Raw genomic sequence first — 21,189 nt, forward strand, 5'->3', positions numbered from 1 at the left:
ACTGGGTAAGGAAGCCCTCCTATTCTCAACCTCGTAACCTACCCTTAACTGAGTTCTAGCTTAAATTCCTCACTACTGGGCAGACCAGAACTTAGCACCGCCAGGGGCCCACACCGACGCAGCGAGTGGCAGGCTTAGGATGCCCTCTCAAGCCTTTTGATGCCCATGTCATTGCTCTTTTCTCGATAGCAGAGAGAGAGATGATAGGACACATTATATTTTATCGAATTTCCCCAGAGTGAACATAATCCTTTTTTTCAAGGCATTTCTGATCTTGTTTATACTGATGCCAAGATGCCATCTGGCTCATTGACACACACTCAGGTCAATTAGTCAGTCAACAGATAGGTACTGAACACCCCGTGTGTGGAAAACCCAGTGCTAAAGCAGCGGCACGTCTATGGAGAAGTGGGGACGTTGGGGAGGCAGCTGGACCCAGTGTGGGATCTCAGGCCTTGTCCTCAAGAAGCCGATGGCCCAGCTGGGGAGACGGGAGACAACGCCTGTGCCGCCCCCCCCAGCACTGGGCATGGCAAGTGTGCGTGTGGGGCAGGCTCTCGGGTTCTCAGGACGGGGAGAGATCAAGGAGAGTTGGGGGTGTAGGGGAGATTTGGAATTAATGGGGGCCTTGAAGGATGGGCAGAGCAGGAAGGAGGAGGGCAAAGGGTTTTTAGAGCATGGCCATGTTCTGGAGACAGTGCAGACCCCATCTCAGCAGAGGGCTCAGGTCCTGGAGGGAAAGTAATTCGGAGACTTACTAAGCAAGATTGGTTCTTGCCAATAAGGGATTCCAGGTAATTATTTTTTTCTATAAGAAGAGTGCTAAGGAAGAATGGAAATAGTCCAGAATGATTTAGAGGTTATCTCATAGCTTTAAAAATATTACTTTTCTTTTTTTTTAAGATTTATTTATGAAAGAGAGCAAGTGAATGAGTGAGCATGAGCAGGGGGAGGAGCAGAGGGGGAGGGGGAGAGAGAATCTCCCACAGACTCCCTGCTGAGCCCAAATCCAGATGCGGGTCTCGATCTCGTGACTTTGAGATCATGACCTGAGCTGAAACCAAGAGTTGGAAGCTCAACTGACTGAGCCACCCAGGCGTCCCTAAACATATTACTTCTATGTTTTATAAAATTAATCTCTTTCCATCTCTGAGCCTCAGTTTCCCTATGTATAGCAGTAGAGAGAGTAAGACTGTCTTTGGAAGTGTCTTTCTCTTCCAGCTCCCTACCCACTTTTTTCTCCTTCCTACCTTATTCCTTCTCTCCCCTTTTATTATGTTCCCCTTCCCTCAAAACCTTTCCTTTGCCTTCTTAATTAGCACAATTCACCACAGGCAAAGCATTCATTCATTTACCCTTTCCCTCTGAGACATCTGGAAGCCAGCACTGTGCTTGAACAATAGAGATTTCAAGAGAAATAAGAGGTCTGTCCTTGCCCTCGAGAATGTACAAGTCTCCCTGGGAAGATAGGGCTCAAACACCAGACAATTTGAGCACATCAGTGAAGGGAGGGTCAGCAGATCAACCATCAGTCGCTGCCATGGATGTTCAGAGCCAGGAGGGCAAAGCGGGGCTGGAGCAGGGGTAGGCTCCAGAAACATTCCAAGCCTCAATTTACTCATCTACTAAATGGGGCTTTTGGTGATGCTAGTCTCATGAGATTGTTGTGAGCTGTGAATGAGACAATGCCTGGAGACAGCTCAGCACGAGGCCTGGCAGTCCTAAGCACTTAGTGACGGATGGCTGGTACCATTAGCCTTGTCATTAACTGGTCTGTGTGGGGGAGACAAACCCGTTCTGGGCAGCACAGGTGTGGAGCCCTGCCTAGGAACCCATGTGACCCCCAGGGGTGTGTAAACAGCATGAGGTTTCCCAGGCCTTGGCTGCTGTGGCTTTTCAGGGTCCTGTGGATCCAGGGTAGCCCTCACTGAGCCCAGAGCACGGGAGGCTGTGACTTAGCAGGGCTTGGGTGGAACCCTGTATACACATGGATGGGAAACATGAATGGCAAAGGTGGCTCATCCGGGCTCTCAGCTCAGCTGCGTCCTTTGCACTGGGGCATGGATTTCCAGGGAGGAGAAGGTGAGGCAGACAATGGGTCCTGGGATTTTGTTGGGCAGGTGCCGGTCTCACCAGGCTCTTGGGTGTGGGAAGGGCATGGTGACTCATGAGAGTTCTAGATCTGAGGCCCCCAAACACGGCACCCGGCCTGTGGGATGGTGGCCCAGGTGCTCAGAGCCCATCCACACTCCCCAGTGACAGCTTCTTAGCCTTGTCAGCTCAACTACAGCAAGACTCAACCCATGTGGGGACCAGTAATCATAGTGGTTGCCTTTCCTGAGCACTCACTACGAGCAGTGGTGTTCTAGATGTTTCCTCGGCTCTGAGGTGGGGGTGACAAGCCTGGGCTCACAGGGCAACATGACGGGGAAGTGAGACCATGCATGGCAGAGCAGTGAGTCCCACACCAGGAAGGCTGCTGGAGCTCAGCTTGCTGCTGTTCTCCTGACAAGAAGGTAAAACCTATCCCTAGAAGAGCCAACAGGACCCCAAACTGCAGGGCCACCTAGAAGGCAAGTTACACGGGGCTCCTCCTGATGAGGCTCCATCCGTTGCAGCTCCACCTGCCCTCTGGCTCAGCTCTTGGCCCCTCTCCCAGGCCTCGCTCCCTTGGCACATTGGGTTTTCTGGAAAAAGAATCCACCCTTGTCAAGCCTTCTGGACATCAGCCCAGACAACTCCTGTAGCAGAGCTGAAACTCTGAAGTTCAGACTGTGTCTCCTGAGGGGGTCTGTGATCATATCCCAACATTCCGCCTCAGCCCCCAGGCAGCCGCAAGAAAGGCTGCCCTACTTCTCAGCCAGGACCTGGGGAGACATAGCTTCCTACGTAGGGTACGTGTCACCACGTGCTGGTGCTCAGTTAGCTGACCTCTAGTTGTTTTGGCTGATGTTGGGGCTATACAACCAGCCAGATTTCCTTGTGAGGGAGGGAGGGAGGGAGTGGGGAGGTTGTCTGTCCCCCAGGGCTCTGCTCTGTCTGGGGTGACCAACTTTCCCATTTTGTGTGGGACTGAGAAGCTCCCAGGGTTAGGCGGCTTTCGGTACTAAAGCCAGAATAGTCCTGGGGAAACGGGGATAGCTGGTCACCATGGCCCTATTTCCAGGGTCATTCTAGAGCCTTCTGTGTCTCCTTGGGCATGAGGTCTCTGCTTCCTACAACAACTAGGCTTGCTCTTCCATCACCCAGGGGCCAACCCAGGAGCCTCCTCTACACCACCCCCCCACCCCCCTGCACTGGGCCCATAAAAGGAGATGAAGCTAGAGAACGTCAAGACTGTGGTTGTGGGTTCCCACACCTCCTGAGGCTGAGGCTGAGGCTGAGGTCTGGGCTTGGATGACAGGCCCCTTTGAAGAACTGAGGATACTTGGTCTTTTCGGCAACACGGGGCGGAGGAGATGTCTCGACGTGGCCGTCAGTTCAACGGGACTCCCACTTTACGAGGCCGGGAAATGTTCATGGGAAGCTAACTAACAGGGTAATGAGGGGTTCTTATAGAAAATGGTATTAACTTTAATGAGGAGAAAACCCTTTGTAAAGGCCAACGCCCACTGGAGCAGAGGTATAAACCTGGGGTGAAGAGCGGCTTCTCTGCACTGGGGGGCATCCGGCCTCGAAGACCTCTCACTTGAGTCTGGGCTGCTGAGGCCATGGCTTCCAAGTGCCTCAAGGCCAGCTTCTCTTCAGGGTCTCTCAGGGGCCTGGGGGGAGCTGGCGGCGGCTCTGCTCGCGTGTCTGCAATGTACTCCAGCAGCTCTTACAAGCTCCCCAGCCTCTCCCGCGGGGCCCGGAGTTTCTCAGCATGCTCCGTCGGGCTGGGTAGGAGCCCCAGCAGGGCAGCTGGCTGCTTGTCTGCTCTCTGCCTCCCGGCCGGAGGCTTTACTACCAGCTACAACCTGGGTGGGGGCTGGTTTGGGGATGGCATCCTCACCGGCAGCGAGAAGGAGACCATGCAGTCCCTGAATGACCGGCTGGCCAGCTACCTGGAGAAGGTGCGCCAGCTGGAACGGGAGAACGCCAGCCTGGAGGGCCGCATCCGGGAGTGGTGTGAGCAGCAGGTGCCCTACCTGAGCCCTGACTACCAGTCCTACTTCCGGACCATCGAGGAGCTCCAGAAGAAGGTAAGGGGTTCAGAGTGTCTCTGGCTGTTCGGGAGTCTGAAGCCATGAGCCCTGGACTGGAAGCTAGGACACCCATGCTGTTGGCCCTGCTCCCATGGGACACTTCAGAGGTCACGGAGCGTGTGCACATCTGTGGCCTCATCTGCTCCTCCCCGTCATCTGATGAGGAAGATATCATTAGCCCATTTTACAGATGGGAACACCGGAGCTCAGGCTGATTAAGTGACTTATTCTAGGTGGTCCGGCTGGCAGCTGGTGGAGCCAGGCTCTGTGAACTCACTGACTGTATAACCTTTGCTAGCATGGTCTATCTCTATGAGTTTTAATTCCCCCCCTCCCTTTTTTTTTTAAAGGCGAGGGGATTGGACTTCATTTCTTTGGTGCAGATCAGATTTTCTATAAAGAACTCAGGGAAGGAAAAGCCCATCAGCAGTTTCCTTTTTGTTCAGCCCGCATCCTCTGAGGGTCCCTGCTGGCTCCTGGGAGGGACCATTTGTGACCAAGGAATCAGAGAGTATGCTGCTGTTCAGGACCTGCCCTGAGGCCCCAGTGGCCTGGGAGTTAGGAAGGCAAGAGTTAGTCCCCCTGCCAGTCTTTGCTGCAGCATTTCCTCATCTCCCCTAGTCCATGCCGGGTTATGGGTCTCAGAGGCTCTGCACTGGGAGGGGCTGTACAGGTTTCCCTGTCTGATCCCTACTGTGTGCCCATAAGCCTTCACAGAGCCTCAGAAGCCAGGAATCCAGAGAGGGTTGATTCCTTCCCTCTGGAGGTAGCTCTTGCCAGCTCTGGGGAGCTCTGGCTAGCAGACTGTCCTTCCTTTCACATGTCACTTCTTTATTTTCCCAGACCCTGTGCACCAAAGCAGAGAACGCCAGGCTGGTGGTGCAGATCGACAATGCCAAGCTGGCCGCAGACGACTTCAGAACCAAGTGAGTGTCCTGCTTGCTCCTTGGTTGGGGGCTGGTAGACCTGGATATTGGCAATGCCAGGATGCAGGGTTTTTGCTGTCTTTTTTTTTTTTTTTTAATTTGGTTTTTGCTGTCTTAAGTCACTGAGGTATTAAGGTGGGACACACAGAATGAGCACAGCCTGGGGTGGGATCTGACTTGGACATAAAAAGGAAATGGAGCTTCAGGCATCCTGTTACGTATGTGGCAGGTACGAGACGGAGCTGTCCATGCGGCAGCTGGTGGAATCAGACATGAACGGCCTGCGCCGGATCCTAGATGATCTGACCCTGTGCAAGTCTGACCTGGAGGCCCAGGTAGAGTCCCTGAAGGAGGAGCTGCTGTGCCTCAAGAAGAACCACGAGGAGGTGAGCACAGGGGAGGAGGGGAGCGGGTGAGCATGGGAAGGAGGTGAATATGGGTAGGAGGTGGAGATGGGGAAGGTGAACATAAGAGGGAAGGTGAGCATGGGGGAACAGGTGAGCATGGGGGAATAGGTGAGCATGGGGGAACAGGTGAGCATGGGGGAACAGGTGAGCATGGGAGAACAGGTGAGCATGGGGGAACAGGTGAGCATGGGGGAATAGGTGAGCATGGGGGAACAGGTGAGCATGAGGGGACAGGTGAGCATGGCGGGACAGGTGAGCATGGGGGAATAGGTGAGCACAGGGGAACAAGTGAGCATGAGGAACAGGTGGACATGAGGGAACAGGTGAACATGGGGGGACAGGTGAGCATGGGGGAACAGGTGAGCATGGGGAGCAGGTAGGAGTAGGGGAAGAGGGTGAGTGAGGTAGCCGGCTGGGACAATTGATGCTGACCCTGATCTGTGCCACAGGAGGTGAACTCGCTGCGCTGCCAGCTTGGTGACCGGCTCAATGTTGAGGTGGACGCTGCCCCACCTGTTGACCTTAACCGTGTTCTGGATGAGATGAGGTGCCAGTATGAGACCCTGGTGGAGAATAACCGCCGGGATGCCGAAGAATGGTTCAATACTCAGGTAGGTACCTGGAAAGAGTCAGTGCAACAGAGACATGGGGTATCAAACGGAACTGACCTTGGGGCTCCAAATCACGAAACCAGGTTTGAGCCTCAGCTCTCTTTGGACCTTGCTGTGCACCTTGGGCAGGTTGCTGTCCTCTTAGCAATAATGTCCTCAAGGACAAAATGAATGGGTTGGACTGGGTGTTCTGGAAGGTCCTGCTTGGCTCATGATTCTGCGCGGTCTCTGTGGACCTCTGAAGCTGAGTCCTGATGCTCCTGACCAGGTCCTGTGTGTGTATGTTTCAGACCGAGGAGCTGAACCAGCAGGTGGTGTCCAGCTCCGAGCAGCTGCAGTCCTGCCAGGCGGAGATCATCGAGCTGAGACGTTCTGTCAACGCCCTGGAGATCGAGCTGCAGGCCCAGCAGAGCATGGTGAGCCCGAGGCTTGAGCAGGGCTGCTGGGGGACCAAACCCAGCAGCACATGGGCCCACTGGGCCTCCATGCTCTGACCACACAGGCAGACTCTGGGGATTCAAGTTCTCGTGCTTTAGGGATTTTCTGCATAGGGTGGAATGAGGTCCCAGCCCCCATTCACAAATGTCCCCGGGGGGAAAAGACGGGACACCTATAGCAACAGACATGTTCTGGCAGCAGCTCCTGTCCTTGTGTAAGTAGGTTTATTCTGAGTAATTATCACTTCCTCAGAGATCTCATTACTAGGGGAGATGCTCTCTAGATCAGGGAGGCTCCAGCGGCTAACTGGCAGTCTCAGATGAGATGTCTCATTATGGTTCCTCTGGGTTCAAAGTGATTTTCTGAGTCTCTGTTCTTGGATTCTGAGGACTCGCTGAGACCCACACGGATTAAGTGCATCTTCTCTGACCTCTCACCTTCTCCGTTTGCCCTCACAGAGAGATGCTCTGGAATCCACCCTGGCAGAGACCGAGGCCCGCTATAGCTCCCAGCTGGCCCAGATGCAGTGTCTGATCAGCAACGTGGAGGCCCAGCTTGCCGAGATCAGGAGTGACCTGGAGCGCCAGAACCAGGAGTACCAGGTGCTTCTGGATGTGCGGGCCCGGCTGGAGTGTGAGATCAACACGTACCGGGGCCTCCTGGAGAGCGAGGAGGGCAAGTGAGTGTCACTGTGTACTCCCTCATCTTCCCCATGCAGTCTACAAAGTTCTGGGGAGACGCCATGGTGCCTGGGGAGAGCCAGCATTTGGAGTTTGAGCTCTGGTCTTACTATAAATTTGTCACGCGACCCCAGCCAGTCCTTTGTGGGCCTCTCTTTTCCCATTGGTAAAACAAGGGGGCAGGACTGGGTGATTTTTAAGGTGCTCTGAGTTATTGGATAGGAAAATCACAGTAACGTGAACTTTCTCTTTCTCTTAGGCTGCCCTGTAACCCGTGTGCCCCTGACCACACACCTGCCAAGTCGTGCCTCCCCTGCCTTCCCGCTGTCTCCTGCGGACCTGGGGCGGTCCGCACCACCTGCAGCCCCCGCAGCATCTGTGTGCCCTGCCCGGGGGGCCGGTTCTGAGAGGAACTGGCCTAGAAAGCCGAGGCCATTGTCTCCAGGGGCTGAACTTGGCCTTTGCTCAACCCTGACCCTAAAGACTAATCCCCTCTCTCTGTGCAGAGCCCCGGGCACCAGGGCCTGGCTCCGGGAGGGCTCATTGCAAATATATCCCTCCAAGTCTCTCCAAGCCTGTCGCTAAGGCTGGCTGTCCCTGGAAGCCTCAATTTCCTCATCATTTCAGTGGGTGCCAGCCAGGCTCTCTGTTCTGAGGCTGCCTCCTGGGTTAGGTTTCCTTCTGCGTGTTGCTATTGTGGGTTCTGAAATATACTAGAGGGCCTCTGTGGGTAGAACAATAAAGTGTATTGGCTTTGGCTCTCGATGCCTAACGGCACCATTCCGGTGTCCCTGTTGTGTGTCTCTGCTGCATGAAGAGGGGTGACTCCTGGCCGGGTGAATAGGGATGTTTGACCGCATATGACCTGGGGGATTACAGATCCTGTGGCCCTGTTTGGGGTGACTAAGGGCCTCCCAGGGGTCTTTTTTGTTCAGTGGCTCAGCTCTCCTGATGAAGACGCTTCTCCAAGATTCCCATGTGGTGATCCGTATTACCAGACCTCTCCCACTTCCCTCCTTGGTCTACATGGCCACCCTGGGATCCCATAGGAAGATGGATAAAGCCAGGGGGCAGTCCAAGGTGAAGCATGTTAAGCTGGTTTTCATTTCATGCCTGTGGTTCTCAAAAGAGCAGCAACATAGACAGCCCACACCAGGGTATCTTCATTTCCCTCCTTCCACCGTGATACTATCATATAGCCCGCCAGCTCAGCAGGTCCCTCCAAAACCTATACCCCTTCCGGTGCACGAGTAAGCTGGCCATTGTGACCTCCAGCTATAATTCAGAGATTCTTGTCTGTAAGAGACTCATCATGCTCAGTGTCCCTTTGGTATCTGATGCTACATACAGTGCCTTTGGGTATCAGAGCATTTCCGAATGGAAGCGGGAGCTCCCAGCATTTTTGCCCAAAGGTTCTCATTTATGTCCAGACAATCCTCCCCCAGCAAACTGAAAAATGCCAAACTCCATGGATTCCAATGGGACATGGCAACGAAGGTAAAACTTCCTCAGGTAGAAAGGAAGGTAGGTTGTCTCCAGATAGCCCTGTGTTCCTCATAAGATGCCAAGAGCACCACTACGGAATTTGAGTGATGTTAAGAGAGTTGTAACAGCACACAAGGTGGAGATTGGATTATGGAAAGACAGGTGACCCAGTGGGCCTGAGACTCCCACCCCTTAAGGGGGCCTGATATCATTCACCCTGATTCAACTTTAGAGTCATTCCCTTCCTAAGCCCCCATAAAGGAGAGCCTGGGGCTTTGGTTTCTCGCAGCCTCCTCACTCCTGACTTCCTCCACTGCCTCGACTTTGCTCTTCTTGGAACGTCATGCCTGGTTTTGTTGAAGTTCAGCCCCCTCGAAGAAGATGATGGTCTCTTGATCATTCACTTCATTCAACAAACCTTCACTGGGTGCCTCCCTGGGCCAGACAGGGTTTCAGATGCCCGGATCTAGATTAAGCCTTGTCAGAGGGGGGCATTGGGGGTGGGAAAGGAAGGGCACCCACTCCCTGCCTCAGTGGTAGGAGGAGGCCTGCTGAAGGGGTCGGGGAGTTAGTAGTGTTGAAGATGGGCACTGAATGTGGAGTCAGACCGATCCAGGTTCAAATCCCATCCCCAGAACTTCCTGCCTGTGGGAGATTAGCGGGGGTGGCCCCTTGTTGAGTCTTAGTTTCCTCATCAGTAAAACAGGGGCCAGGACACTGAGCATACTGTGAGGTCCATACTGCTTTCCCAAGCATATGCTGGGCCTTTGAAGCTGGCTCAATATTGTTGACTGTCTACCCTAACTGGAGGTCTGGGCTGCCCTGAGGCTGACATCTGCGTTTTCCCTGCCCAGAGTGTCATCTCTGAGCTTTCCTTCCAGGCAGCAATGCCAAGCAGCCAAAGGAGAGATGCCATTCTGTAGCTTACTATCTTTTCTGACTCGGAGGAAAGTCGGGCATGGGGAACCTGCTGTCAGCAAGCTGTGCAAGAGTTGAGTGAACTCCAGGTCCCATCAGCTGCACTTTCTCCTTAATGACATCCTCTGCGGTCCAAACCTCTTCCAAAGCCATCCTGTGTCCCTCCAAGATGCAGCGAACCAGAGCCGGTAGAGCCTTGCCTCATTACTATTTACGCCATCTGCTTGTGCTCTTTGAATATAATGCTGCTTCCGTCAAGTCACAGATTCTCAACCTTAGCCACACACTGGAATGACCTGGAGAGTAGATAGGTCACTGGTTTGACCCCCAGCAATCCTGACTTAGTTGGTCTGGGATATGGCCGAGTGTCGGGGTTTTAAAAAGCTTCCCAAGTGACTCTAGTGCACAGCCAGGGTTGGGGCCTTCTTTGTTAGGGCAAGGGCCTTTCTGCACAGCAGCTGGGGGGCTCAGGCTGTGAGCCCTCAGTCCCAGTAGATCTCTGACAGGTGCTTTGGACCATTCCTCAGCTCTTTTTTTTTTCATCTGCTTTAATCTCAAGCGTCTGTGCTAAACTTTGAATTTCAGTTATCATATTTTTAATTCCAGAGAGTTATTTTTTCTTCTCTGTTTCTCTTTTATAACATCCAGCTCTTGTTTCATGACTGCCATTCTTAACTCTGAGGTCATTAAAAAATACACACACCGTGTCCCTGTTAGTAGATTGTTCTAGATTTCTGCATTGTTTCCGTTCCCTCCAGTTTCTTCTTCACTGTTCCATTTGTTTGCTTATTTTGTTGTGTCTCTGTCTGCGATGTTGGAAACTTCTCTCAAATGTCTGATGATCCTTCTGCTTATGTTTGTTGACACAACACTATAGGCAGGTTGGCAAACTGGTTTTTTGGATTATAGAACTACCTAAATTCAGCTCTGATAGGTCTTTTGTCTGGGGTCAATCCAGTTTTTCAAAGAATGGTGAGAACGAGACAGTCTGGGGCCAGGCCCCCATGTGCATCCTACCTACTTTTATTTTTATGTTTATAAATTTATTTTTTAAGGTTTTATTTATTTATGAGAGAGAGAGCAAGATAGAACAAGTAAGAGCAGGGGGAGAGGGAGAAGCAGGCTCCCCGCTGAGGGTCTCCATCCCAGGACCCTGAGATCATGACCTGAGGTGAAGGCAGATGCTTGACTGCCACCCAGGCACCGCCCACCTACCCTTGTTTAAAGGGGCCCTCCACCCTGAACATAGTTCCCAGCTCTCACTTTCCTCCTTTGCTCCCACTTCCTTGCCCTTCTCTGAGTGACTTTCCCTTCCCTCCCTTTTTCAAATACACTTCTTTGCCCAGTGGTTGACTTTGGCCTCGGAGGCGTTGGTGTACAGTAGACAGGCTCTGGACTCAACTGTGTTTGAGAACTGGCTGCGTCTGCTCCTGCCCTTGGGCTACCTGTCCCTGTCCCCATCCTTCACCCGATCTTGGCTTTGAACACCGTTGTTTTCCTTTTTCACACACACTCGGGCGTGAGACCCAGTCCTTCCTCTGTCATGGGAATCAGTGCTCATGCCAAGAGTTTCAATTTAGTGCATCTTGCTGAAGTTCCCGTGGATGCCTCGGGGTGAACTGCACTTCACAGCATGGCCTCTCAGCTCCTTCCTGGTGCCCGTCCTCCTCACTCCTGCAATCCTTTCCCCTACACCCTTTGCTTCCATGATTGTCCTGGGAACATCCAATACCTCTCCCTTGTCTTCTCTAATGTCTTGCCAGTCAATATCCAGGCATTTGGAGTCTCATCTTCTACCCTAAGAACTTATGTATTTTTTCTTTTTTTTTTTTTTTAAAGATTTTATTTATTTATTTGACAGAGAGAGATCACAAGTAGACAGAGAGGCAGGCAGAGAGAGAGAGAGAGAGAGAGAGAAGCAGGCTTCCTGCTGAGCAGAGAGCCCGATGTGGGACTCGATCCCAGGACCCTGAGATCATGACCTGAGCCGAAGGCAGTGGCTTAACCCACTGAGCCACCCAGGCGCCCTGTATTTTTTTCAAGTAAAGACAGTTCTGGGACACCTGGGTGGCTCAGTCAGTTAGGTGTCTACCTTCAGCTCAGATCAGAATCCCAGTCCTGGGCTCGAGTCCTGCGTCGGGTTCCCTGCCCAGCGGGGAGTCTGCTTCTCCCTCTGCCTGCTGCTCCCCCAGCTTGGGGGCGCTCTCTCTCTTTGGCAAATAAATAGATAAAATCTAAAAAAAAAAAAAAGATTGTTTTTCTGCAAGAGGAATGCTGATGGCAGGTACTGAGAGATGCTCCTACACCTTAGTGACTCTCAAGCCCACCTGGAGAACTCACTTAATACAGAATGAGTTGGGAAAGGCACCTGTCTAACACAGATGGCTGGGCCCCACCCTCAGGGTTTCTGACTCAGCGGGCCTGGGGTGGGCGTGAGGAATTTGCATTTCTAACACGTTCTCAAAGTGATGCTGCTGGTCTGGAGGCCACACTTGGAGAACCACTGCTACATCTTATTACAATAATAATTATTTTACATTTTTTTTTTTTGGGTGAGGATTAAGTGGGCAAATTAATGTTAGGCACCAAGCACTGTGCCTAGTGCTTGTATAGATTTAATAGATGCTGGTTACGATTTTGCAGCCTGGTCCAATGAGACCAGCCTGGTCTCATTCCAGCTAGCTGGTATCGTCATCATAACCTCCTTCTATCTGATGCCACTGTCTTCTCTGAACAGTTAATCCAGACAAAAGAACTGGAAGTTATGGTTGGTGCAACAAATTTCAGGGAACTGGGCTACACAGCGTTTCCCCTTCCCTGGCTCTCTGCCAACATTTCTAGAAATAGATGAAAAAAATAAGGCAAGTACTTACACCCTAATATTATACTGAGAAGCTGAATGAATAAATAGTGGCTCTCGGGGCACCTGGGTGGCTCAGTGGGTTAAAGCCTCTGCCTTCGGCTTGGGTCATGGTCCCAGGGTCCTGGGATCGAGCCCTGCATCGGGCTCTCTGCTCAGCGGGGAGCCTGCTTCCTCCTCTCTCTGCCTGCTTCTCTGCCTACTTGTGATCTCCGTCTGTCAAATGAATAAATAAAATCTTAAAAAAAAAATAGTGGCTCTCTAACCCCACATATTGAAGAAGGGATATGTGAGCCTGCAGGTATCATAGGTAGGACTGAAAACCACTGGTCTTGCCTAGTGCCATTTTTTTTTTTTTTTTTTTTGAGAGGGAGTGAGGGCAAAGGGAGAGGGAGAGAGAGAATCCCAAGCAGGTTCCATGCCCAATGTGGAGCCCAACTCAGGGCTCGATCTCACGATCCTGAGATCATGACCTGAGCCAAAATCAAGAGTCAGGTCCTTAACCACCTGAACCACCCAGGTGCCCCTTGCCTGTTGCTTTCTTGAGGAATGCCTAAGGCTTCTATAGCTGGAGACATCTGCTCCAGTCCCTTAGCTCCGCTCATTCCAGGGCTTCAGAGGGTTGCTTCTCGAGGGAGCTGATTCACTCTGCTTCCTGTCTCCGAGGTCCTGAAGTGAGGCCTGCGTGGCAGGAAGTGAAAACAGAGCCTGTTCCAGCCTGACCCCGTCCTTCCGACAGACAGTCTTCGAACTCTCAGCATCTCTGTGGAGCAGGGCTAAACGAAGGGAGGATCCCGAGATGGTCCAGAAAGAGTGTCTGCCTCATGGGGATGGTCCTGACACTGACCTCCTTTTCTGAGAGTGGGATCCTCATGTCTCTCTTTCTTGCTAGCATCTGGCTGAAAAGATGCCCCTGATTTTTCAGCTTTCTGTCTGTGTCCAGAGTTTGTCTCTCCTCCCTGCTATCACTTCTTCCCCAGGTTGGAGAGATGATACAGGTATAGAAGCCTCTGAGGTTCCGTTTCCTATCTCCTTGGAGTTATACCATAGCACTGCCATTATCTATGCAGCTTCCAGCACCCACACACTTCCTCCTTGGGGGGCAGGCCTGTCCCCACAGGGAACGCTCTCATTAAAAGGAACAGCATCTGCCCCACAGAACTCCAGCCTTTCTCAGGGCCCGAGCAGGCGGGGATGCAGTGGGCAAAGCCATTGGCAGCTCAGGGCCAGGTGCTGTGGTCTCCTGGCAGCCCCGCCCTGGTAATGAGGGCCCAGCCACTGAGCTGATCCTTTGAAGATGTGTCCCAAAGCTCTCCCCTGGTGATCAGTGACAGGAGCCTGGTGTCCTGCTTTAGCCAAATGACTAGCTTGGCCTCTTTTATGAGGAAGGGAACTCCTTATTGGAAACCAAATTATAAATTAATTAGCAGCTTCTTCTGGGGCTGTGCACATCAACACCACCCCATGATGACTTTCTAGAGCGAACCCCCTCATTCCAGGGGTATAAAAAGGCCCAAGCAGGTTGGGGTCTGTAGACACCAGCAATCCAGGTGGCCGCCGCTGAGGAGAAGGGACCTTCCCAGACATGACTTCCAACTGTCCGGCTTCCATCAAGAGCTGCCCACGGCCCTCCTCTGTCTGTTCCAGCAGCATGAGCTGTCGGCCTGAGATGTGCCTGGGTTATGTCTGCCAGCCCGTGAGCTGCGTGCCTTCTGTCAGCGTGCCCATCACCTACCGGCCCGCCAGCTGCTTCTCCAAGACCTACCTCTCCAGCTCCTGCTGGCCCAGCAGCTGCCGGCCCACCAGCAGCATCTCCAGCTCCGTGGGCACCTGTAGCTGGTTCTGCGAGGGCTCCTTCAATGGCAACGAGAAGGAGACCATGCAGTCCCTGAACGACCGGCTGGCCAGCTACCTGGAGAAGGTGCGCCAACTGGAGCGGGAGAATGCGGAGCTGGAGAGCAAGATCCAAGAGGCCTACCAGTCTCAAGTGGCCACCATGAGTCCCGACTACCAGTCCTACTTCAGGACCATTGAGGAGCTCCAGCAGAAGGTGAGCGCAAGCAGCGAACGGACTCACGGGGAAGGCAGCCAGAAGAGCTAGCGCTCCAGATTTGAATCTTGTTAATTCATTAAGCCACATTCAGGGGAAAGACACTTCCCTAGGGCATGGGGTTATCTCATAATTTGAGCGTTCAGCTAGAGCCCTTAATGCGGAAGAGGACTGGGATCTAGTCTCGGTTCTACCACTGCATGACTTTGGGAGGGCCTTCTCTTCCCTAGACCTCAGTTTCCTCATCTGTAAAATGGGGATGAAAAGAGCTCTCACCTGGTGGGGCTGGTAAGAGGATTCCATGAATCGAGGCAGGTAAAGTGTTTACCACAGCTTCTGGTAAATGGTGAGTTTTCCGTAAATGTTAGTGCTTATTAAGGGTCCGTCTGTCCCATGAATGACTTCAGACTTAACGAGATTCTTTCCTTCCACATTGTTCATTGCAACCAAAATAGGGGCAGCTGGATTCATGAAGACCTAGTGCCTAAAAAATAAATTCCGGGGGTGTCTGGGTGGCTCAGTGGGTTAAGCCTCTGCTTTCGGCTCAGGTCATGATCTCAGGGTCCTGGGATCGAGCCCCGCATCGGGCTCTCTGCTCAGCAGGGAGCCTGCTTCCCCCGTCTCTCTCTGCCTGCCTCTCTGCCTACTTGTGATCTCTGTCTGTCAAATAAATAAATAAAATCTAAAAAAAAAATAAATTCTGTGTTCTCCAATGATTAGCGGTTCATCTAATATTCTCTAGAGCTCTAGGAAAGCAGGGTTTCTGCAGTGATGGGTCCCAGGCTGCTGAACCCCATCAGCTACTGGCTTCTCATTTGGGATCTTTTTCCTTTTCCTTGTCCTGGATTAATCACCTCTTGTGCCTTGGTCCCCACCAGGTTCTGTGCACCAAGGCAGAGAACGCCAGGATGGTCGTGCACATTGACAACGCCAAGCTGGCTGCGGACGACTTCAGGACCAAGTGAGTCTGGCGGGGGCACACGGGCCCTCCCCTCCCTGCAAGTCTTCAGGGGGGCAGCTCTCCATTAGTTTCAGAGAGGGCTGGAGAAGCGCCAGCAGCTCCAGGCCTTTCCTGAGTTTGGTCTTCAGCTTTAGCCCTCAGTTGCTGCCCCTGCCCTTGCACAGGTACGAGACGGAGCTGACCATGCGGCAGCTGGTGGAGGCCGACACCAATGGCCTGCGCCGGATCCTGGACGAGCTGACCCTGTGCAAGGCTGACCTGGAGGCCCAGGTGGAGTCCCTGAAGGAGGAGCTGCTGTGCCTCAAGAAGAACCACGAGCAGGTGAGACCTGAAGTCAAGCTGACGTGGCCCTGGGAAGCCGAGTGGGAAGGATGCAAGGTTTTGGGGTTGAAATTCCCAGGGACTGCCACGTAAAGTTTCTGGGACTTGCCCAGTTTACTGAAACTTTCCGAGGTGGATTTCCTTTTTCTGTCCCCACCCTGTTCTTCTTCTGCTCTCCTGTTTGCATATCCAAAAGCTGTAGGCCAACCCTTTATTTTCTGATGCTCCCCCCGCCCCCCCGCCCGGTCGCCGGCAGGTCCTCGAAGGGAAATTCCTCCACCCTGGGCACCAGTGTGCTGCAAAGCCCATCAGAGCTCTGGTGTTTTCCCCCTCCTTCTCTGAATGGATTCTCAACCTCTTGACTTGGGATTTGAAAGAACAAGTGTTTTGGAATCCTGGCTGGGTTTCCTTAGGCTTAGATGAAAAGTAACAATCAGTACCACATACTCACTGAGTGCCCTAAGGTAACTGACTCATCCTGATTAAGTCAGAGAGCTGAGAACCACACCAAGAGGCCACTAATGAGGCATTATCACACACTCTGGGCAGCCTCCGAGACAACTTTCTCTCCTTGGCAGCCAAGCCTGGGGCGGGGTTTGCCTGCTCACACTCAGGCCTTGAACCAAGTGAAGCCAGGCTCCTGCTGCCTCTGTCCCAGATACACACAGGCTGGGGGGGGGGGGAGGCTGGCAATACAGGGGCATGGGTTTCCCTTTTCAGCCCAAGGAGATCAAACAAATCCCGTCGTGGCTCTCAGCTTCTGCCAAAGTGACAGGGAGTGCGATGGACTGCTTCTGCTGTTATGGGAGCATCCGGCCGGCGCTGGAACACCACAGGGCACGCTGCACAGTGGACTGCAGTCCTCAAAGGGCCCCTCTAACCTAGACATCTTCGCATCTTCTGTTCCATCATTTTGTGTCTCGCTGGGGGGGCGACCATTTGACTTCACCCTTGTGCCTTTTCAGGAAGTCAGTGCCCTCCGCTGCCAGCTGGGGGACCGCCTTAACATTGAAGTAGACGCTGCGTCCCCCGTGGACCTGAACAGGATGCTAGAGGAGATGCGGTGTCAGTACGAGACAGTGGTGGAGGCCAACCTCAGGGACGTGGAAGAATGGTTCAACACGCAGGTGGGCCTCTCGCAGGTGGGCCGGCCTCCCTCGGGTCCCCGGGAAGGTACACCTGCCCTTCTTCTATCTCTCCCCATTGCAGATGGAGGAACTTAACCAGCAGGTGGCCACGAGCTCTGAGCAGCTGCAGAGCTATCAGTCGGACATCATTGACCTGAGACGCACGGTCAACACGCTGGAGATCGAGTTGCAGGCCCAGCACAGCCTGGTGGGTGCCCCCTGGGTGGTCTCTGGATCCTGGGTGGCATTGCGCTTAGACGCAGGCATTGAGGAGGCAGGTGGAGGCCCAGATTCAGCCACCACGGCGTGTCTCCCGTCCGACATGGGGCAGGTGGACACTGTTGAACCCAACTCCCCAGGCTTATTCTCTCTGCTTGGTCTGTGCTTCCAAACCCATGCTGCCTGTCGGAGTTTTACCACTTCCCATGCTCAGGCTCCTCTCTGGATGAGTGACTTCAGAGTCTGTGGAGTTGGGGCCGAGGCCCCAGGATTTTCTGAAAGCTCCCATGTGACTTCAATGTGCAGCCAGGGCTGAAGATCACAGATCTGAATGATGCCATAGGGGATGAGCCTGGTGAACCTCAGATCCAAAGTGTAAAGCCAGACGGAGGCTGAAGAAGAAATAAGGGATTTAGGATCACACGATCTGGGTTCGAATTCTAGTCTGGTTACCTGCCAGCTGCTTAAGTTTGAATAAGTCACCCAGCCTTTTGGGGATTAGTTTTCATGGTGACTTAGGTGGGGAGGGGTCATTCCCAACCCCAAAGAAAGAGGTGGCTCTTCTTGGTTCTTCCTGAACCAGGAAAATAGGTCTATTCCTCGGCGATTTTGTCTTTCCCTTTGCCTTAGAGGGACTCTCTGGAATCCACCCTGGCAGAGACCGAGGCCCGCTACGGCTCCCAGCTGGCCCAGATGCAGTGTCTGATCAGCAACGTGGAGGCCCAGCTGGCCGAGATCAGGTGTGACCTGGAGAGGCAGAACCAGGAGTACAAGGTGCTGTTGGACGTCAAGGCCCGGCTGGAGTGTGAGATCAACACGTACCGGGGCCTGCTGGAGAGCGAGGACTGCAAGTGAGTGGGCCTGGCTGAGGCTGTATGGCTGCAGGCGAGGGTTGGAGGAGGCTATGGGAAGCCACTGGGCCTACCCAGGAGATGGAGCCCTGCCATGATTAAGAAACAGTTGGGAAGCTGGTACGATCCAAAGAAAGTCAGGCAGGTGTTAGTGCTGCTGACCCAAACCTGGCCCACTGGAGACCATTGTGTTCCTTTCTGTGTCAGCACACTCCTTCCAAGGGCTTTCCAGGGGCAGGGCACCATGGGGCACATGGCGATAGATGGTGACAAGCCCTCTGCTCTCAGGTTGTTTCCATTTGTTTAGGGAGACAGACAAGCAACTGGAGATCATACTTGGGGGAAAGGTTTTCTGCACTTGGGAGGACAAGGTAGCTTAACATGACTGAGCTGTGGTGGGAAGGGGAAGAAGAAAGACCTCTCCAGGAGAACCACGAAGTCCATGCTGGGGAGGGAGGACATTGTTTCATAGACAATTGAAGAGGCCTTAATTTTTTTTTTTTTTTGAGGAGGAAATGATAGAATTTTCTCAACTGCCTATCTCCCCAGTGATTTGGTAAACACCTATAACTCAGAGACATTATAAATTTTCTTTATCTCCTGCACCTGGCACTCAGTAAATGCTCAGTAAATGTTCCTTGACTGAATCCGTGAAAACTCAAAGCTACTCTTCAGGAAGATGGCACAGATGGCTGTAGGAAGGACAGAATAGAGGGAGGGGCGTCCCGGCAAGGAGCGTGTTCAAGAGGCCCTGGCCCTGGTCTGGGCAAGTAGCGGGGAGGGTCAGAAGCTAGGCATTGCAGGGAGGCTCAGCACGACCTGCTGGTCACCTGGTCACAGGACACCTCGGACCGGGGACACCTGGTGGGCTGATTGCTGTTGCAGACATTTTCTTATTCTGCATTCAGCCTTGCTTTTCTGTCATTTAGTCTCACCCCCCTGGGGCAAGAGTTGCAAAGTCAAATGCTCTTCAGGGAGCAGGCTGTTACCATGCACGAGTGACATGGGTCACTGTAGGGCTGTGGAGGACCAGAGAGCTATGCCTAGCCCAGTGAGGGCACCGCCCACCTTGGGGCCGTTTCTAACAACCAGTATTGTTGGGTCTTTCGATTGTTCAAGAGAAGCTGGGAATCCTGATGTCTTTTAAACATTAAATTCTTCTTATTTTTAAATATTTTCAACAAATTAGAAAAAAATACAGCACCATACGAAACATATTTCAGGCCGGATATGGTCCCTGGGTGCCTGTCCAGTTTCTGGGCTATCTGGTTCCCATATACTGTCCAGTGTGTTGTTTCTGGTTTTGAGCCCACATCTGCCAGTCTCTGAGATCACCCTTTTTTCTCTGCCATGTATGCCTTCTGCATGAATTACTTACCTCTTCTTATTCAACACATTCTCATGACGTGCCTACTCCAGGCCAGGTTTGCAGGGTGTGCGTACGTACATGGCTGCTGACCTCACTGTTTAAGGGGACACGGACTGTAACAGAATAATCACGAATCATTCTGGGAGGAGGAACATGGTAGCCCTGGGGGACTTGATACAGAGAGTTCAGGGAGGGCTTCAAGTAGGATGTGGCTGTTGAGTTGAAGGAAGCTGTTCTTCATCATGGCCCACATGGAGCCACCAATGGTTTTAGGCAGGGAGAGGCACGCTTCTATTTGTGTTTGTAGAAGATCGCTCTGCCCTCCAAGTTGACAGTGGTTAGTAGGGGCAAGAGTGGAGTTGGGGAGACCAGTGAGGAGGCTGCTGGGGTCATACAGGCAAAGATGGTGGAGGTGGGACTAGGGAAGCTGAGTGGAGAAGGTGAGCAGTGGGGGGAGTTTGAGAGGCATCTGGGGGGCAGAACCACGGCATGTGTTACTAAGTTGGACTTTTTTCTAATCCTGCCCCACGTGTCTTTCTTCTGCAGGTTGCCCTGTAACCCATGCTCCACTCCCTCCTGTCCTCCTTGTGCACCTTCCCCCAGCGTGCCCCGCACCGTCTGTGTGCCCCGCACGGTCTGTGTGCCTTGCGTGCCCTGCCCTCAGGGCCGCTTCTGAAGTCTCTCATATCGGTGGATCCTGCAGAGACCGCAGCTGGGTGGCTGGAGCCTCCTCAGGCAGAGTCTGACCACAGTCCCTGGCCCCAAGGAAGCCCTCCAGCAGCCGTGCTGGGAGGTGGGCTTGTGCAACCCGCTATGACCTGCAGGAGGCACCCTAGCTCCCACTTCTTAGACGCTGCCTCTCCCTTCCACCTGCCCATTGCTCTTTGCTGATGTTCATGGTTGTCTGTTCGGCCTCAAGAGCATATTCTTTTAACTGGTAAATAAAGCCTCATCCAGTGGCCCTGCAAACACATCTTTTTCTATTTGTCGCTTTGTTGCTGTATCCGCCAGCCAGTTCTACTCAGCTGGGCTCCAGAGGAATGTCGCCAAACTCTGTATTTATTTTTATGCCCCGTCTGCTTCCACAGGCTTGGGAGGCACTCGCTAGAAAGACCCGCATGCCATATACTACTTAAAACTAGGCCGTAGGTCCAGAGCCAAGTAATAAAAGAATAAAGAGAAGAGGGATAATTAAGCCAGAAACCTAGGCCAAACTACTGTAATTGAGAATAATACTGTTATAACCCCACCTCTCTACCTCATTACAGCTGGTACAATGGGATCATTCATTCACTCATTCAAATAACCTTCACTATGGCCTCCTATGTGCAGAGTGGGTGTTAGGGGCTGGCCAGCCCCCGGGTAGCCCTCCAGACATTTGTTCTTGCCTTGCTTGCTCCTTGCGACAATCTGTGAGAAAGATACCATTATTTTCTCTTTGTAAATGAGGAAACTGAGATCCAGAGAGGTTGAGAAACTTGCCCGAGGTCACACATCTAGTAAGAAGTGGACCCAGGACTCAGTATAGGCTGTTAGGCCCGAGGGACACTCAAGCAATTCATAATTCTGAGTCCTCATATTTGCAAACTAGAGCTGGATGCAGGGGTTACAAAAATTGCAAGTGATCCCTACTGTCCAGATGTCTAGGATTGGAGAGGGGGCTGAGGCCAGTGTGTGTAAGGCCCCACTCTTCCTCAACAAAGGCCAGATAACAACAACAACAATAATGACAATAGTAATAGTCATGACTACCCCTTCCTGAGCACTTACAATGCACCAGGA

General features: G+C 52.7%; 2 protein-coding genes across 3 annotated transcripts; both read left to right on the plus strand.

Annotated features, from left to right (window-relative positions):
* The first annotated feature begins 1,964 nt into the window (after nt 1-1,964).
* Nucleotides 1,965-7,999, plus strand: KRT35 (keratin 35). Of its 2 annotated transcripts, XM_047707410.1 has the most exons (9): nt 1,965-2,082; nt 2,822-2,894; nt 3,404-4,181; nt 5,028-5,110; nt 5,340-5,496; nt 5,967-6,128; nt 6,419-6,544; nt 7,025-7,245; nt 7,506-7,999. In XM_047707410.1, the coding sequence occupies exons 3-9, from the start codon at nt 3,711-3,713 to the stop codon at nt 7,651-7,653; spliced, it is 1,368 nt and encodes a 455-aa protein (XP_047563366.1). In that variant the 5' UTR covers nt 1,965-2,082; nt 2,822-2,894; nt 3,404-3,710; the 3' UTR covers nt 7,654-7,999. The 2 variants fall into 2 exon arrangements, with proteins under 2 accessions (XP_047563366.1, XP_047563367.1); XM_047707411.1 differs by lacking the exon at nt 1,965-2,082 and having other exon boundaries at nt 2,504-2,894.
* Nucleotides 8,000-14,083: 6,084 nt separating this feature from the next.
* Nucleotides 14,084-20,376, plus strand: KRT32 (keratin 32). The gene is made up of 7 exons (XM_047707577.1): nt 14,084-14,559; nt 15,438-15,520; nt 15,685-15,841; nt 16,807-16,968; nt 17,051-17,176; nt 17,818-18,038; nt 19,954-20,376. The coding sequence occupies exons 1-7, from the start codon at nt 14,095-14,097 to the stop codon at nt 20,081-20,083; spliced, it is 1,344 nt and encodes a 447-aa protein (XP_047563533.1). The 5' UTR covers nt 14,084-14,094; the 3' UTR covers nt 20,084-20,376.
* The last annotated feature ends 813 nt before the right edge of the window (nt 20,377-21,189 follow it).

The sequence above is a fragment of the Lutra lutra genome, chromosome 16 (genome assembly GCF_902655055.1).
Source record: "Lutra lutra chromosome 16, mLutLut1.2, whole genome shotgun sequence".
NCBI lineage: Eukaryota > Metazoa > Chordata > Mammalia > Carnivora > Mustelidae > Lutra > Lutra lutra.

Coding starts and splice junctions, on each gene's coding strand:
- KRT32 (XM_047707577.1), top strand. CDS start 14,095: ATGACTTCCAACTGTCCGGCTTCCATCAAGAGCTGCCCACGGCCCTCC. Junction 16,969..17,050: donor AAGAATGGTTCAACACGCAG/GTGGGCCTCTCG, acceptor TCCCCATTGCAG/ATGGAGGAACTTAACCAGCA. Junction 18,039..19,953: donor CTGGAGAGCGAGGACTGCAA/GTGAGTGGGCCT, acceptor TTTCTTCTGCAG/GTTGCCCTGTAACCCATGCT.
- KRT35 (XM_047707410.1), top strand. CDS start 3,711: ATGGCTTCCAAGTGCCTCAAGGCCAGCTTCTCTTCAGGGTCTCTCAGG. Junction 5,497..5,966: donor TCAAGAAGAACCACGAGGAG/GTGAGCACAGGG, acceptor TCTGTGCCACAG/GAGGTGAACTCGCTGCGCTG. Junction 7,246..7,505: donor CTGGAGAGCGAGGAGGGCAA/GTGAGTGTCACT, acceptor TCTTTCTCTTAG/GCTGCCCTGTAACCCGTGTG.